General features: G+C 42.8%; 2 protein-coding genes across 3 annotated transcripts in view; one reads left to right on the plus strand and one right to left on the minus strand.

Moving 5' to 3' along the window:
• On the plus strand, nt 1–11,362 carry LOC146286468 (NAD(P)H oxidoreductase RTN4IP1, mitochondrial-like). Of its 2 annotated transcripts, XM_084699525.1 has the most exons (9): nt 1–670; nt 845–999; nt 1,153–1,221; nt 1,772–1,896; nt 2,817–2,865; nt 3,199–3,335; nt 4,141–4,324; nt 9,647–9,742; nt 10,713–11,362. In XM_084699525.1, exons 1-9 carry the CDS (start codon nt 382–384, stop codon nt 10,896–10,898), a joined length of 1,290 nt encoding a protein of 429 aa, XP_084555651.1. In that variant the 5' UTR covers nt 1–381; the 3' UTR covers nt 10,899–11,362. The 2 variants fall into 2 exon arrangements, with proteins under 2 accessions (XP_084555651.1, XP_084555652.1); XM_084699526.1 differs by lacking the exons at nt 9,647–9,742; nt 10,713–11,362 and adding an exon at nt 4,874–9,640 and having other exon boundaries at nt 9–670.
• The window catches only part of LOC146286469 (uncharacterized), a 23,105-nt gene continuing 18,693 nt past the window's right edge, over nt 11,307–15,718 (minus strand). The window contains exons 17-22 of the mRNA XM_084699524.1: nt 14,671–14,803; nt 14,169–14,308; nt 12,604–12,727; nt 12,356–12,514; nt 11,911–12,076; nt 11,307–11,696 (exon numbers count right to left, since the gene is read on the minus strand). Coding sequence (XP_084555650.1) covers nt 11,608–11,696; nt 11,911–12,076; nt 12,356–12,514; nt 12,604–12,727; nt 14,169–14,308; nt 14,671–14,803 — 811 coding nt within the window. The 3' untranslated portion in view covers nt 11,307–11,607. The remainder of the gene's footprint in view (nt 11,697–11,910; nt 12,077–12,355; nt 12,515–12,603; nt 12,728–14,168; nt 14,309–14,670; nt 14,804–15,718) is intronic.

Raw genomic sequence — 15,718 nt, forward strand, 5'->3', positions numbered from 1 at the left:
AGGTCAAAGGGTGCTGTGAATGTTATGCAGTCGGGAATATGTGGTGTGGGTAATCGAGAAATGCGGCTATTTAATTGATACATTCGCAACAAAATTCGCATTTGCAGGTCAATGTGTCTTTGCTTCGAGACGTATATAATAGCACAACTATTTGGAGAAAACATTTTGCTGTACTTTTTTCTCCTGCATGTGCAGCAGGTAATCACTTTAGGGTGACTCGTAGCTAGCAGTAGCTTGCTAACCGCTGCATTTAGCAGACTAATCACTTCTTAGTGATATGTATGTTAGCTAGTCTGCCAATTTGAAAGTCTGTTGACATTTAGTCTGTTAACTAGTCTGCCAATTTGATAGACGCAACAGCAACTTCACGCTATTAACAACATGGGCTGTCTCAAAGCAACTAGACTAGCCTTGTCCTACGCAAGGACACTAAGCTTGTGCAAAACATCAGCTGATGTAGGAACAATGAGTTCTAGCTATCTCAGAAGATGTCACAGTTCCTGTTCGAGACTGCCTAGCAGTATGTCTGCTTGGGTGATTGACCAGTATGGCACGAATGAGGTTCTACGTTTTACTGAAGAGTACACAACTCCTAGTATACATTTTGACAGTGAGGTTTTAATTCAGATCCATGCTGCAAGTATCAACCCTCTTGACATATCCATGAGGGGTAAGTTGGGTTAAAACTCCTTTATTCAGCCGTCTTTTGCTGGTAGTACTGTAAATCGACTGCAAAAAAGCTGGTTATAAAGCACAAGTCTAGCCTAGAACTAATTCTGCCGATGCACTCTGTCTGTGCACTAGAAGTCACCTATCTTACATGCATGTCTTATGTTGATCTCAGGGGGGTATGGGGCTACAATCCTGAAACTGCGACGAGATCCTTTGAGCCTGGTGCAACAAGGCAGCTCTGAGTTTCCAATTGTACTGGGTCGTGACCTATCTGGTGTGGTGGTGGACTGTGGGTCTGCGGTGACACACTTTAAACCAGGAGATGAGGTACTGGAATATAGCACTCATATTGTCTGTTTGTTGAATACTAAAAGTCATACATCATAAACCTTAAAAAAGAATGTACCGGCTTAAATGTGCGCATGGAATGTGAAAATGCAATTCTAATGTCTGTCTAATATTTTTTCATTCTTTCAATAGGTGTGGGCAGCAATTCCACCATGGAAACAAGGTAGCCTTGCAGAGTTTGTGACTCTAACAGAACATGAGGTACTGCAACCATTTTAAGTAGGCCACCTTGTACTTAAAATTGCACCATAAAGTGTGCCTAAAGTTCATTGCATGATACGCAAACAATGTGACAAAGTGCATGTTTCAGATGAACACGTTATGTTGTTTGTTTGATTAATTAATTTGGGTTTAATTTATTTATAAAAATTTTAAAAACAATTTAACCACCAGGACAGGGTCCGTAGTTCTCTAACCTTTTCTCTGAACATAACTAGTAGAATCTCAACAATTTGGATTAGATTCAAAGCCGTTATCTAATACCACAATAGAGGGTGTATAATTAATCAGGGTTCAGTTCCACTGCTTTGCATGAGCCAGAGAAATATCAATTAGTCAGACAGTGGAACTGTCGTGTCTGCTTGAGTGGTAGTAGGGTGTATTGTTAGCTTGCTGCCCTCACCACAACTCCCAGGATGAACTTTTAAACAAAGTTTTCTTTGTTAGTCCAGGAAAATGCATTGTTACTGAATGTCAAGTGTGTGTTTTATTTAAGCGTTTTTGTTTTTGTGTGTTCACGGCCCCCCCCCAGGTCTCACACAAACCAAGATCACTGAGTCACACAGAGGCAGCATCCATCCCCTATGTGGCTGCGACGGCCTTGTCTGCCCTTGTCAATGCTGCTGGCCTCTGCAGAGACAACTGCAATAACAAACGGCAAGTATTCCACTACTAGCGCACATACACACAACCGTACATACGTGCACTCCCATACAAAGATATCTGTGACTTCATACAGCGACTTCAGAAAATCCTTTCATTTTAGCCTATTGTATTGTAGACTTAATTTAAAATGGATTATATTGCCTATTTTTTTACATGAATCTACACTCAAATACCCATTTTGACAACATGTTTAGCAAATTCATAAACATGTATATACCCTTTGCTGTGACACACAAATTCTGGTCAGGTCCTTCCTGGTTGACAATGACCCGAAGCAAACAGGCTTCAGGACATGTCTCTGAATGTTCTTGAGTGGTTTAGTTAGACTTAAACCCCTAGAACATCTGTGGAGAGACCTTAAGATGGCAGTTCACATATACTCTCCATCTGGCTCTGTCATTATAGATAATTGAGTACAGATTAATGGAGGAAAATGTATGCATTTCCAATGTAATCTAATTAGTGCTGTCAGTTAAACGCATTATTAACGGCGTTAACGCAAACCCATATTAACAGTGTAAATTTCTTAATTGCGAGATTAACTTTCTTTTTGGCCTAGCAAACTTAGTAGTTTTTTTTCACATGCTGTTGCAACAACTAGTAACGTTAGAAAAACGACAACAGCACACCGGATCTAGCTAGACCGGAAACAAAACAACAGGCACGCCGCACACACTTGTTTGGGCTTGCAAGCCGGCCATAGAGTAGTAGGCTAACGTTATGTTTTGAGTGGATGGCAAGCGCGACACGCCAAAATGGATGCCAATAAGATTCTGAATGGAAAGTTTACTTTTAAAAAGTTGCTTAAAACACAGACATACATACTAACAGACTTCTTGTTTCTTTGGCCGCATTTATAAATCATCAGTGTAAGCAATTGACTGTCGCTCTGTTTGTTCTCTCCCCCTCAGAGTCCTGATCATTGGAGGGTCAGGAGGTGTTGGGACATTTTCTGTCCAGGTAGAGACACTGCAGATCAGTAACCCACACACTGGTGCCGAACTACACCTTAATGGTAGACAGACCTTAGCCAATATCATACAATACAGTAACTATTAGAAAGGATTATGGAGAAATGGAGGCCTGTGTTATCTGCCACACATTTATAATCAACTTGTGGGGTTGATTCGTTTAGTTTTGTTGCACTAGCAACAGTGGACCAAGCGAAACCAAGTGCAACCCATATATTTGACCATGATATTTATCACTAGCTCAGGTCTGGTGGTTGACCTTTTACTCTTTCAGAGGAAGTGTGGATGTACCAGTCAGCTGTTCTCTTTCCGTTTCCCTTAGTTATTGAAAGCCTGGGGTGCCCATGTGACTGTTACCTGTTCCCACAATGCTGAGGGGCTGGTGCGAGGTCTGGGCGCGGACGAGGTGGTGGACTACACAGCGGGAGATGTAGAAGGACGGCTGAATCAGATGAACAAGTAGGTGTCATAAGGTTTCAAGGAGAAAAGGTAGTTTTATTTTATATTTTTTTTGTATCTTTTACATTTAAAATTTAAAAAAAGCTGGTTATAGTCAAGCCTCCGGTCTTTTCCATGTGATTTGACAGAATGAATGGTAAAAATGCCAGTGTCAGTACATTCTGTTCAACTGCTTTCAACTTTTCGGGGTGTGGTACTGTATCTAAACCCGGTTTAAGGTACAGTAGATCAGCTAATACTGACACAAAACAAATGTTTTCCTGACTTACACTGCAAGTCAGAATTATTTTGTTTCGAAGAAGCACAATGTCCCTGGCCTGAAATAAGCCTGTGCGTTGATCCAATGAGTCACTTTTTGATTTAATTGTCGGTTCTGTGAGACATCTCAGATCACACGCACCTCCTTCTGCCTAGCAAGCTGCGAGGCCTTGGCACACCTGCCCACTGATTTTTACGTCTTGGTTTCCATGGAGATGAGGGCTCAAGGACTGAGTGGGTGCTGGTGCCCGCCTTTGGTTGGGCTACTAATAATCAAAGCTGTGAGCCATGCCCTGCCAAGAGCACTGTTGGAAAGAACTGAGGAGAAAATAGTGAGAGAAAGACACACACACAAGCTTTAACAAACATGGAAGAAGTTAAAAACGTTGGTAGACTAGATTGATGAAGGTTGGTTTTCCGATTCCTTTAGCTTTATTGCATCAAAGCACTATTTGAAACTCTGAAATGAGTTAACTCTCAGCGCTTCCCACGTTTGCGAATTTAAGCGTGACCATCACTACTCATCACTCCTACTTCCACCCCCTAGGTTCGACGTGGTCCTGGACAACGTGGGAGGAAATACAGAGCAGTGGGCCGTGGGTCTGCTCAAGCCTTGGAGCGGTGCCAAGTTCGTCACCCTGGTCTCCCCCTTCCTGGTGAACACAGACTCCATGGGCCTACTGGACGGAGCCATGCGCTCAGGGCTCACCTTGCACGAGAAGGCCACACAGGTCAGTCAGCAGTAACACAAGACCAATTCAATAATTTCGATGGCTGTACCTTATCCCTTGGTTCCTTATACCAAGGGATAAAGAACCAAGGGATAAGTTCCACAAGGGCCTAATGTGAATCACTCTGAGAAAGGCGAGCAAATGAAAATGAGATATTTCACAGTAGAATTACCAGCTGAAGGTGAAGCTGTGCACTCGGCGAAACTATTTGTTTTCAGTACACAGGTGTTTAGCCTGAACATGCGATGAAAGGAAGGGTGTGAAGTAGTGAAATGCCCTGTCTTGTCTGTGTTTTCTGCTTCGGTAGAAAAGTAAAGTAAATCAGGGGGGTATTCCAGAAAGCAGGTTTAGTGAAAACCCTGAATTGGTTAACCCTGAGATGAGGCAAACTCAGTGTTTTCTGTTCCAGAAAGAGAGGTAACTTTGGAGAGGTAAATTGTGCGCCAGTGTCCATGGTAACTGACTCTGAACCTAACCCGCTTAGTGGCAGGTTTTCCTTAACATTCTGCATTTCTACCTATCCCTTCCCACTTTCTGAGCCTGATGCAGTTGGTAGACGGGGTATCCTTTCCTGGTTCAGCCGACCGATCTCAAACAAAATGTAATTCTCTTAGCCTTACATCAGGAGAGGATTATAAGACTGTGATTAATTCATGAATTCCCTGATGAATACCTAAGTAAACGTTAGCGTTTTCCATCACACTCCATAATTTATTTTAGCAACATTCTTAGCCCTTACATCGCTAATGTTACACACCGTGGATGTGCACTCTGAACCAAGCAAATGTTTTTTGGCACAGAAATAAAGACACATCATTGAAATGTAAGTCTCCTTTATTGCCTACAAATAGAAATCCAACAATGACTGATTAACATTATTCCTGTGTGATCATGTACCCACCTATAACTGGTGTTCCACCAAATCAATTTCAAGATCAGCCTTCCTAATCTTCTGCACTAAATACACCATCTCTTGGTCAGTTTTTTTGCACTTGCTTCATGAGATGCAGTTTGTACAACTCCTTTATTGGGAACTGGGAACACATTAGATGATTTAATTCCATACTGCATTGAATTCCACAGTTCTACATGAACTAATCTGCCACTAACAGGCTGATAGACCCCCCTCCTGGTAATGCCCACCCATGCTCTGTTCAACAGGATCAGAATGTGCAATTCGTTTTTCCATCCAGTGTACATTTAAGACTGACAATTCCACACAAGACTGTAAATAAAAGTAAATGGGGAGAGAACAACCATACATGTAGGCCATACTCTGCATCAGGCTCTGTGGCAGCAGTCAATGTCTCTTCGTCATCATAATCATCATCATCCTGTGATGAAAAGAATTCTGTTGGGGGCTACTCCTAGTACAAGTTGAAATAGGCACTAACTGATATTTAGTTTGCATCATGTCGAATATAGTTAAAACCAAAGTGACGAAGGCTACAATCATGAGCTTATAGGCCTAAGCTAGATATGCCTTACCTGTTTGTAGTATATTTCATTTTATACCATGGTTTGGGTGAATACTCGATTCTAATTGGCTGCAGGGGTGTCCATTATCAGTTGATATATGGACACCTACTAAGTAATTCCAGCAAAACTGTCTGTTCACCATTCTAAATTATTGCGCTGGCTACATAGTATATGAGCCTGTACTATGAAGTCAAATTAGGGTCAATAATATTTGGCATCCGCAGAAAAAGATTTGCATTAAACCTAAAAAAGATTTGCATCTGCAGACATAGTTTTGCATTGGTAGAAATAGTTACCATAACAACAGCATGTAATTACAACAATGAGTATTGAATATAGTATGAATATTTATTTTAACCTATTTGGAAAATGTTACTTTTCTGAGTTTACTGTCAGTGTCACGTAACCGCTCATCTCGAATCCTATTCACTATTTACCTCGCAAGTCAATCTACAGTACTTCAGACAGGCTTTGCCAACACGACATGCCGATTATTTTCTTCTTAAAAATCTTGATTTGATTTGAGGAAAATGACATGGCTGGATAGCTGGCTAGTCTTGTTGTTAAACATACTGTCAAATTATACTATTTGGAGAATGTCAACTTTGATGCGGTCATCTCACATCCATTTGCTGTTTTACTCGCTCCACATGCTGCGGCCATTGTTGTGTCCCAATTGGTTTCCAAACTAACTGGTTTCCCATCTGTGTGCGCACCTATCAGTCTGCCTCTATCACCAGATTCGTCACAAATTCACAAACATCTGGCAATTTTCAACTCGGATGTCATAGATTTTTTTTTTTCTAAATCGTTACGTATTTATTAACTACCTTCAGGGTAACATCTTGATTTGGCTTCTTCTGAATCAACTGGTTCCTATAGACACTACCCGAATGTAGGCTACTAATCACGTATTTGGGGTTGTTTCGAGGCAATAGCCATATTTACCCTCTGATTTTTGTCGCTGAAGTCTGTGCAAAACAGTCTTGCAGAAAAACAGGAACATCTGCTTGCATCTGCTAACCCTTGTGTCACAGGCACTTTTGCAGCCGCAGTGTATCACATGCAAAACACTGTCAGGGGCCGAATTTCTGGCCATCCACCTTACTGGTGTAGAACTATCATGTGTCAAACCGTGCCACCAAAATCCTATTGCGCTCTGAAGAAACTAGTTCTACATAAAACATAGATGCATTGACAATCAACTGGAATTTCAGCGACAAACTTTTTTTTGGTAGGTTATTACAACTCGTTCTTGTTCATGAGCTAAAGATTGTGTAGATGCCAGACTGTGGAGCGGGAATCATTTTCTAAAATACTTTTTGTGGTTCACCTTGCGGCCTAAAAGCCGATGTTGGTTCTATCAAAGAGTATTGACAGAGAATGTCTAATATAGAGAGAACTGCCACTCTCGGGAAACTTCCGGGTTCTGAACTGGTTGAAATTCCATGTGAAGGCGCTAACGAGCGAGTGCAGAATGAATGGAGGTCTATGGAGCGGTACCCCTCAAAATCCACTTTTCTCAGGATATAATTTTTTGTCCAGTAATTTTAATTCTGAATTCGAAAGGGGAGGCCAAAAAATACACACTGCCGGGTTTTAGATTTTTTGGAAGTCGCCTTTCTGTTCTAAAAAGCTTTTGAAAATGTCATTAACGTCATACACATCGTACGACCAGAGCTACTGCTTGACGGCAAGCTCTGGTCACTTACTTTTTTCTCTCAGGGCATCGACAACGCAGCTGACGGGTAAGGCTCTCCCTGTCAATACACATGCTAGAAAGAGTTTTGGCTTGCTAATGTTGTTGCTAATGTTGCTTATGCTCTGACATTCTGATTCTGCTTCGGATGCCATCAAGCAGGAGCTCTGGTCGTATCAGTCCTTCACTAACCAATCAGCATTCATTAGCAGAATGCTAGCGTGTTATGGGCAACAACGACTCACCATGTAAGAAATCAAAAGGACATGAGTACTCGTTCATTCAACTTTCAACCTATAATTCATGTTGAACATGCACAAACTACAATCAAATCTGAGATTTTTCAACGACAATCAGGCGAAAGAGACAAATTTAGACGTTTAGCTCCATAGACTCCCATTCAACATGCACTCGCTCGCGATCACCCCCAGTGGAACTCTGGTGGAACTGCAGCCAAATTCGGTACAATGGGGCTTAATAGGGAGTGGCAAGGCTCTCCTTAAACAGGCTCTGGTATTGACCTTATTCCGGAAGTCACGATGGGCGCGGCCATCCGCGTATTCACATTTCCGGTTTAGATACTTTCCACTTTATAAAGGTACAAAAAGAGAATGTCTTAAATAGGCTCTGGTACTAATGTATGGCTAATAGAGATGCCCAGCGTCAACTGCAGTTTGTGGCTGCCATAACAGGTGGAGAAAACAGAATCAGACCTTGTACTGTCATTGTTTTGACCATGGAAAGAAGAGGTCCGAGTGTTGTGGGCCGACATACTTTGCATCGACCTCCAACCAAAGTTGAGGATCTGCGTCCCTGGCTGAAGGCGCTGAATAAAAAAAGTTTCCTTTTGTCTGCTCGTATCAATAATGGGTGTAATAAGACATAAACTAGCTATATTTTAGTATGTTTTAATGTTCTCAATTAATGATACAAGATTATAACCAAATGTATGGGCATGGCTGTGAGCAAAACAACTGTTGTAGTGCATCTAAATTTAATGTAAAGCTTTTGAAACAACGCAGCTATAAAAGTATTTCATAGATGCGTCTTTCTAATTGCCGTTGCATATAGCTTGTACCAAAGCCCCTTGATGAAAAAGTTGTTACTATTTATTATTACAGCACAATTTGTCACTCATACATCTGCAGTTTATGGCTAATAGCAGAGACCTGATGTAAAAACTAGATATTGTATTTTATTTAATTACATTCCACCACCTTTTCACCTGTAATATTAACGGACAGTGTGGTTAAATGAATGGACTAGGCTACTGCATTCAAATGTATGCGTTGACTCTTCCAGCAATTGTCTCCCACCCCAATTGTCTCTCCTTTGCTGCTACAGTCGTGTTGCTTGCTTTGGGAATATGTGTTGAGATTCACCATAAACACGTATTAACACTTCTAACTGAAGTGGGGTGAAGTAGGAGGATGATTTTTGGTGCCGGGTGCCATGGTGGATCCTAGTATCGGAGTTCCATTGATGTTGGCTTTTAATAGACCTCATTCACATGCTTAATTCAGAGTGGACATACAGAGTGGACATACTCCAAGTTGATTGAATTTATTCAAATCAGATGTTCTGGAACCGAAAAGTCAAAATTTCCCATTTTAGGGCAAATCAACTCTGAGTTCAGGGTTATGCTCACAGTTTGTCAAACCTGCTTCCTGGAATACCCCCCAGAAGTGTAGAAAGAGATGCTTGTGTGCTTATGTGTGCGTTTGTTTCCTCAAACTCACAGATTCCCAGTTTGTGAATTGCATGTGTGGTGGGTCTGCGCTGAAATGGATGGATTACTGGTTTAGAGCTGGGTGGGGCTGTTTCGAGGAGTGTATGCATGTGTCAGTTGCTGAAACGGCAGAACTTTAGCAGGTCGGTGTGTGTATGGGTAGCGGGGTTGTCAGTAAATGCCCATTTATTTGTTTCCTGACAACCCCCCCCCAGACTCTTTGTCCCTGAAAATGTCTGTCTGACCAGTGTGTCTGATTGGACGACACACCCCAAGATCTGACCACTAGACAGCAGTCTACGGCACAGACTACAGGGTCCCCTAGTGGCACGGAACAGCTTTGCAGGAATAAGCAATATTCAGCAATATTACTTTGCAGTTCTTTCCCCTCAGTCTCTCTTTCCCTTCTGCCTAGAACATCTTGTGTAACGGGGTATTCTACCGCTGGGCTTTCTATGCTCCTGATGGTCCTGCTCTCGACCAAGTCACTGAGCTGGTGGACGCCGGAAAGGTAAGTCAAAAACGCTGCATGTACCGGTACTGTACCCTTTCAAATTCACCGAAGACAGGCTCGGTCAGACCACTCTTAATCTTGATTTCATCACAGTCCATTAAATCAAATCCCGTTTCTTAAACGAATTAGATCCCATAATGAGTTTGAATAACTTTGAACTTTGACTAAATGACAGTTGTAGAACTTTGACTAAATGCAGTCTATTAGATGTAGAGCCCCTCCTCCCCTGCCCCAGCTGGCAGTATGCATCAATCCAGTCTGGTTCCCTTAAGCGGACCCCTTTGTCCCAGGGCTGCTGGTGGTGGGAAACCGCCCTGTTGACACAAACAAACCCTGACACAATCACACCATACACCCATTCTCAGACAAGTGGCCGGTCTTTACTGTGACAAGTGCCCCACCTGCCCCTTATTCTTTGTTATTGACGAGACACTGACCAGAATAACATTAGAATATCAGGGGAGGGTGGAAGGCGGGGCTGCAATTGTCCTGCCTCATCACATTCTACCCCCAATCCCTCCCCTTCTCCCCTTCCAATGATTTTTGTTGACAAAGGTGGATTCAATTGGAGATTATCTGGCATTGGGAGCTCTCCTATAAACATAACCAGCAGTCTGGTTACAGCCAGCACATCTGTTTGGAACAATGGGATTGCCAAACCTCAAAGGCCTGTTGACTATTTGGATTGGATTGCATACTGGAAACAGAACTGCAAGTGATACAGCAGCTCTGTATGCAACCTGTAGATCACGTACCACATTACTATGTGTACATTTAAAAACATGCCCTGGAGTAGATTGTTCTAAATTAGCCTCTTAGCCCAGTAAGAATTTTCTAGAAACAAAACCTTTCTTGAAAGGGATTGAATCAGCTGTTTAGGTCATGTTTCATGTCACGATAGGTGTAGAAAACATAAAAGGGAACATGTTTATTTTTACAAGAACTCAAACCGGATGCCCCTCTCTAGATCTTGCCGGTGGTGGAGGCTCGCTTCTCGTTCTCCCGTGTGCCCCAGGCCTTATTGAAGGTGGAGCAAGGTCACGCCAGGGGCAAGACGGTGGTGATGCTGGTGGAGGAGGTGGAGCACGCCCATGGCGACACCCCTGAAACGCCAAAGGAAGTCGGGCAGCACAGAAAAGTCAACTCATTGTGATGTCATCATAAAGCGCCAGTATATCACAAATGGAATGTCTTCCCTAGTTGCCCGAATGGAACTCATCCATGAATTTTACAGTAAGACAGGGATTTTAAATGCACGTGGGAAGAGAAATATTTGTGATAAAGACACTCGACTGCTATAGAGTATTTTATGTTTTACTTGAAATTAAAAGGCACCTACATAGGGAAACTTTGATAAACCTCTATACAATTATATCATGTATTTACTGTACATGTAGCTATTTTTACGTTCTTTTTAGCAATTGAGGACAAGTTTTTATCTGTGGTTGAGTGATTAATGTTGTATTAGTCAACCTGATATCTCCATGGTTGGTTTTGATATTTGTCACAACAAATTATACAAACACTCGATGCATGACGTGAATTAATTGGTACCCTGGTATGAAATATGGAAACATTTATTTATTAATCAAAAATAATACAGTTTATTGCATAGTGTGTCAAGAGTCTAATTTCTCTCAAATGAGTAAACATACCACTATTTGGTCCTTTTTTTTTACCAAGCCATGAGCAGGTAATGTAAACCTTTAGATTTTTCCAGGAAGCTTTGTTGTCAACAACCTTAATGGAAATGTCATACTACTTCCTGCAGCCAATGTCCAGCATCCCACTGTGCAGCTGCACAACGGAGCACTGAGGGCTCCTTGTTGAGACTAGGTCCGGTTCCATGTTCTCATAAGCCCTTAGAGTATCTCAATTGTCCATCTTTGAGTCAGTTTGCTGGGAACAAATGTATTAAGAATGACATGGTTCTTGTCATAGTTCTGACCACCTGCACAGGGGGGGCGAAAAAAACACAAATTACAAAAATACTGCTCAAAGTTGCCATTACACAGGTAGTCCACCAAGTGTCATTCCTTCACAAGGATTATTCAACAAGCCTCTCCCTGTAAACCTAAACAACCATAGACTGAGAAACTACGGTCGACCGTGGGTAATACAACACAACACTGCAGCACCACGTCTCAATCATGCTGGCGTCTGACCTTTGACCTCCAGCAGCAGGTCGGGGGAGGGAGCATGGAGAATGAGGCCGTCTGCCGTGATGCTCCACAGGGCGGGCGGTTTCTCAGGGTTGGGGGGGGAGAGACCAAGACGACTGCCTGCCATCGCCATACTACTGGTGGGACTCAGACAACAGTCCTCCAGTAGCTAGCAGACATGCAAAGATGGAGAGAGAGAGGGAGATAAGAAGAGGGATACAAACATGATCGATTCCTGGATGTGTAAAATGACGTTGTGTCCTTGGGCAAGGCACTTCACCCTTCTTGCCCCGGAAGAGTGTCCCTGTACTTACTGTACAGGGACATTCTGTGTTATTCTGTGTTAAAGACTCCCAAGTTGAAGATATTTCAGGGCCGCATTTACACCGCATTCCAGTTATGTTAGTGGGTGTACACAGCGGGCACAGTGTTGCCATGGTGACGGTACCTTGGAGCGAAGCTGGCCGTCCTGATAGAGCCAGATCTCTTCCACTGCGCCCGTCTCCTCCATGGTTTGGATCCGCATCAGCTTCAAGTCGTCCAGCTCTCCTGTGGCGGCCATCACCAGCCCTGTCTGTTTGTTCCTCAGACGAAAGTGCACCTGTTTCTGTTCAGGGAACGCACACACAGTTATAGCCTTCCTTTACAGCCCAAAAAGTTAAGCAATTAAAGGAATGATATTTGGATGTGGATTACTTGGATTAGTGGTCGCAAGGATCCGATTCGCTGCCAGCTGCTGAATTTGTGCCAGTCAGCAACCTCGCCAGGCTTAAGCAGAATCTGCGCACCTCTGTAATTTATGCTTTCATAGATGACCCACCTGTCATTTGGAAAAGGAGACAACATTCGAAAAACTAATTTTTCTTCGATATGTGAAAATACCCGAGCCATACATAAACTGAAGAAAACATTCTCTCATAGATCACAGGTTTTATTGAACCGATTGTATGCTTTTCATCTTGTGTACACACTATGACTAAGAAACTCAATAAGCCAATAAGACAAAGAGAGATTATGCTATTTCCTTCCTCTATAAACTATAGATAAACAAGCATTAACTGATTGCTCTGCCCATTGGTGTGTTTTATGGACTTCGGTGGATCTCATCACAAAAATTCTGGGCTCAATAATCCCATTCATTGGTTTATATCCCTCCTCTCTCTGACAGTAGGAATGTCCCACTCTACAGACAGACTTGTTGCTGCCCGACTCTCCAACCTTCCTCAGACAGAGTTAGCACCCTTCGACTGAATCTCACACACCCATTTCAGCTTTCCACAGCGTCTGTTTCATCCATCAAACCACCATCGGAGTTTCTCTCGTCACTCAATATGAGATTTCTGCTGGCCTTGCAACCTGAATACTCATATTAAATGGATTACTTGCCCTTGGCCAAAAGACAAATAGATAAAAAGTTGTACAAGAACAGCATGTTGCACAGACAAAAACTCAATGGCCAAGTGTATTGTTCCAGTACAATGATTGGGACAATGAAGTACCCTGCCTGTAGCCTGACGTTGTCATACTCATAATTCTAGTCAGAATATGAGTCTGATAACTCTCTGTTGGGCTGTGACTATGGGGCATGTTTCAACCGAACTCGTAAAACAAATGCCTCTTCGCTCAATTGGATAGACCTACAACCAATCAGAGCAACGTAAAATGTTGTTTGTTGAAAACGAATTCAACCCAAGCGCTCTTTTGTGACGTTGTTGATTATGTTACTTTTGATCATCTGTCCATCATCGTATAAAGCCCGCCCTGGCAATTTCATTGGTCCGCCCAGCTCCTGGTTTTATATAGTTTGTCCCCAATACGAGCCCCTCCAGACCAAACTTCCCGACCAAGTTTTTGTTGTGGGCGGGGCTAAGTTGGGCTGGAAGCCAGGCTAACCTGCCTGAGTCACAACCAGATACTCGAGATGGCTCTATCGATTTCTTATGTTGCAATGTGCTCTTAACGCTAACACACGCATAACTCTCAAGCAGGTCTCTATTGCGAGCTAATGACAGTCTCTAAAGGTCACATTGGATTGGGGCTGGATGAAACGTCTTCTGTTGTTTCACACCTTGCTGTTGTTTTTAACAGTTTGTCTTCTCTGCATCGCTGAAAAATGGTTTTAACAGTGTGGTGGACTGTTCATCCCTCGTGGCAAATTGGCAATGAGTTGTTTAAAAAGTAAATAATGGATGTCATATCCTAGGGAACTCTTGGTTTATACATAAATACACACACACACACACACAGAAACGTGTACTCACATTCCCCCATCTACCATGATAGATTGGACCCTACTGCAGTCTCCAGCCAATTGAAGGTTGACACAGCCAGACGCCATAACCACCCTCCTGCCCCGTAGGCCCAACCTCTCAAATAGAGTGATGGAGGGTACAGAGAACTCCTGGAGAGAAAAAGGGGGAGAGAGAAAATATGTTTTTTGGATTTTGGGATTATTACTACCGGCATTCCCCACAAGTAAATAAATGTACTCTCTTTGCATCTGTTTGTTTAACTGAACTCTTTTCTTATCAACTCTTCTAGAAATATACTTCCTGACACACAACTCCTAACCAGAGGTTCCTATTACCCACCCAATATATTAATGTGTGTCTCAGTCGTTTATTTTTATTGCACCAAGTCATCTTAGAAGGGAAACAAATGTGTTTACTTAAAATAACAGTTCTCAAATTGACCCAGACTCAACCTTGACTTGTGGTGCACAGCGCAGATGGAAGGACACACATGAAATTTCAGGCTACTCACAAAGCCAGTCATTTGCAGAGACAGGATTGAGGCATTGGCTCGCGAACACCCCATGGATCTCAGATCCGGGTAGTCCCCCTCTTCTAAAACGTACATTCTTTCAGTGAAGCCCTCACCCTCGAATGCCAGCCAGCTACACATGAACACAGGACACATGAAGACACAAGACAGTGACAATTATATGTGGTTCTGTTTAGGAGTCAGGCTTTTCATTTGCCAGTATTTTGACTTTGCGGGATAATTTTAATACGACATATATAAAATAATGACATTTACATTATTTAACTTGTTTTAGATTTTCTACAAATGTATATTAGGAATGAAAGCGCAGGCTCTCAACTGCATCAAAAATAGAATCCATCAATACTTGTCATTAGTCATTGGTACAGCTACAGCCACAAAAGAGGACACAATGTCAGGTGTTATTTTTTCCCCACCATCATTTTGCCTTCTGGAAGAAAATATTCTCAATGTACGTAAGTCTCAATCCACAGGATACCACATTAAAGGCAGGGTAGGCAATGTTGTTGAAAAACACTGTCATATTTGCCAAAAGTAACTTTCCCCGCCAAACCCTCCATCTCCCACGATCTCTCAATCACCCTGGGATCTGCGACGGTGACCCCTTCATCCTCAGCCAGGAACCTCGGGGTGACTATGGATGATTAGCTCTCCCTCACAGCCCACATTGCTGCGGTCTCCCGGTCATGTAGATTCACCTTCTACAACATCCGGAAGATCAGGAGATACCAGTCTGAGCATTCCACCCAGCTGCTAGTCCAAGCACTTGTCCTCTCAAAGTTGGACTACTGCAACTCGCTGCTCGCCGGTCTCCCAGCATGCGCAACCCGTCCTCTCCAGAGGATTTAGAACACGGCGGCCCGTCTGGTCTTTAATCTACCCAGACGCTCCCATGTTACCCCGCTCTTCAACTCCCTCCACTTGCTTCCCGTCACGGCCTGTATCAGATTCAAGACCCTGGTACTGACCTTCTGAGCAGTGAATGGGACTGCACTCGACTACATTAGGTCTATGCTCCAGCCTTACC

This window comes from Hypomesus nipponensis, chromosome 6 (genome assembly GCF_054491055.1).
Source record: "Hypomesus nipponensis isolate SF chromosome 6, ASM5449105v1, whole genome shotgun sequence".
NCBI classification, from domain to species: domain Eukaryota; kingdom Metazoa; phylum Chordata; class Actinopteri; order Osmeriformes; family Osmeridae; genus Hypomesus; species Hypomesus nipponensis.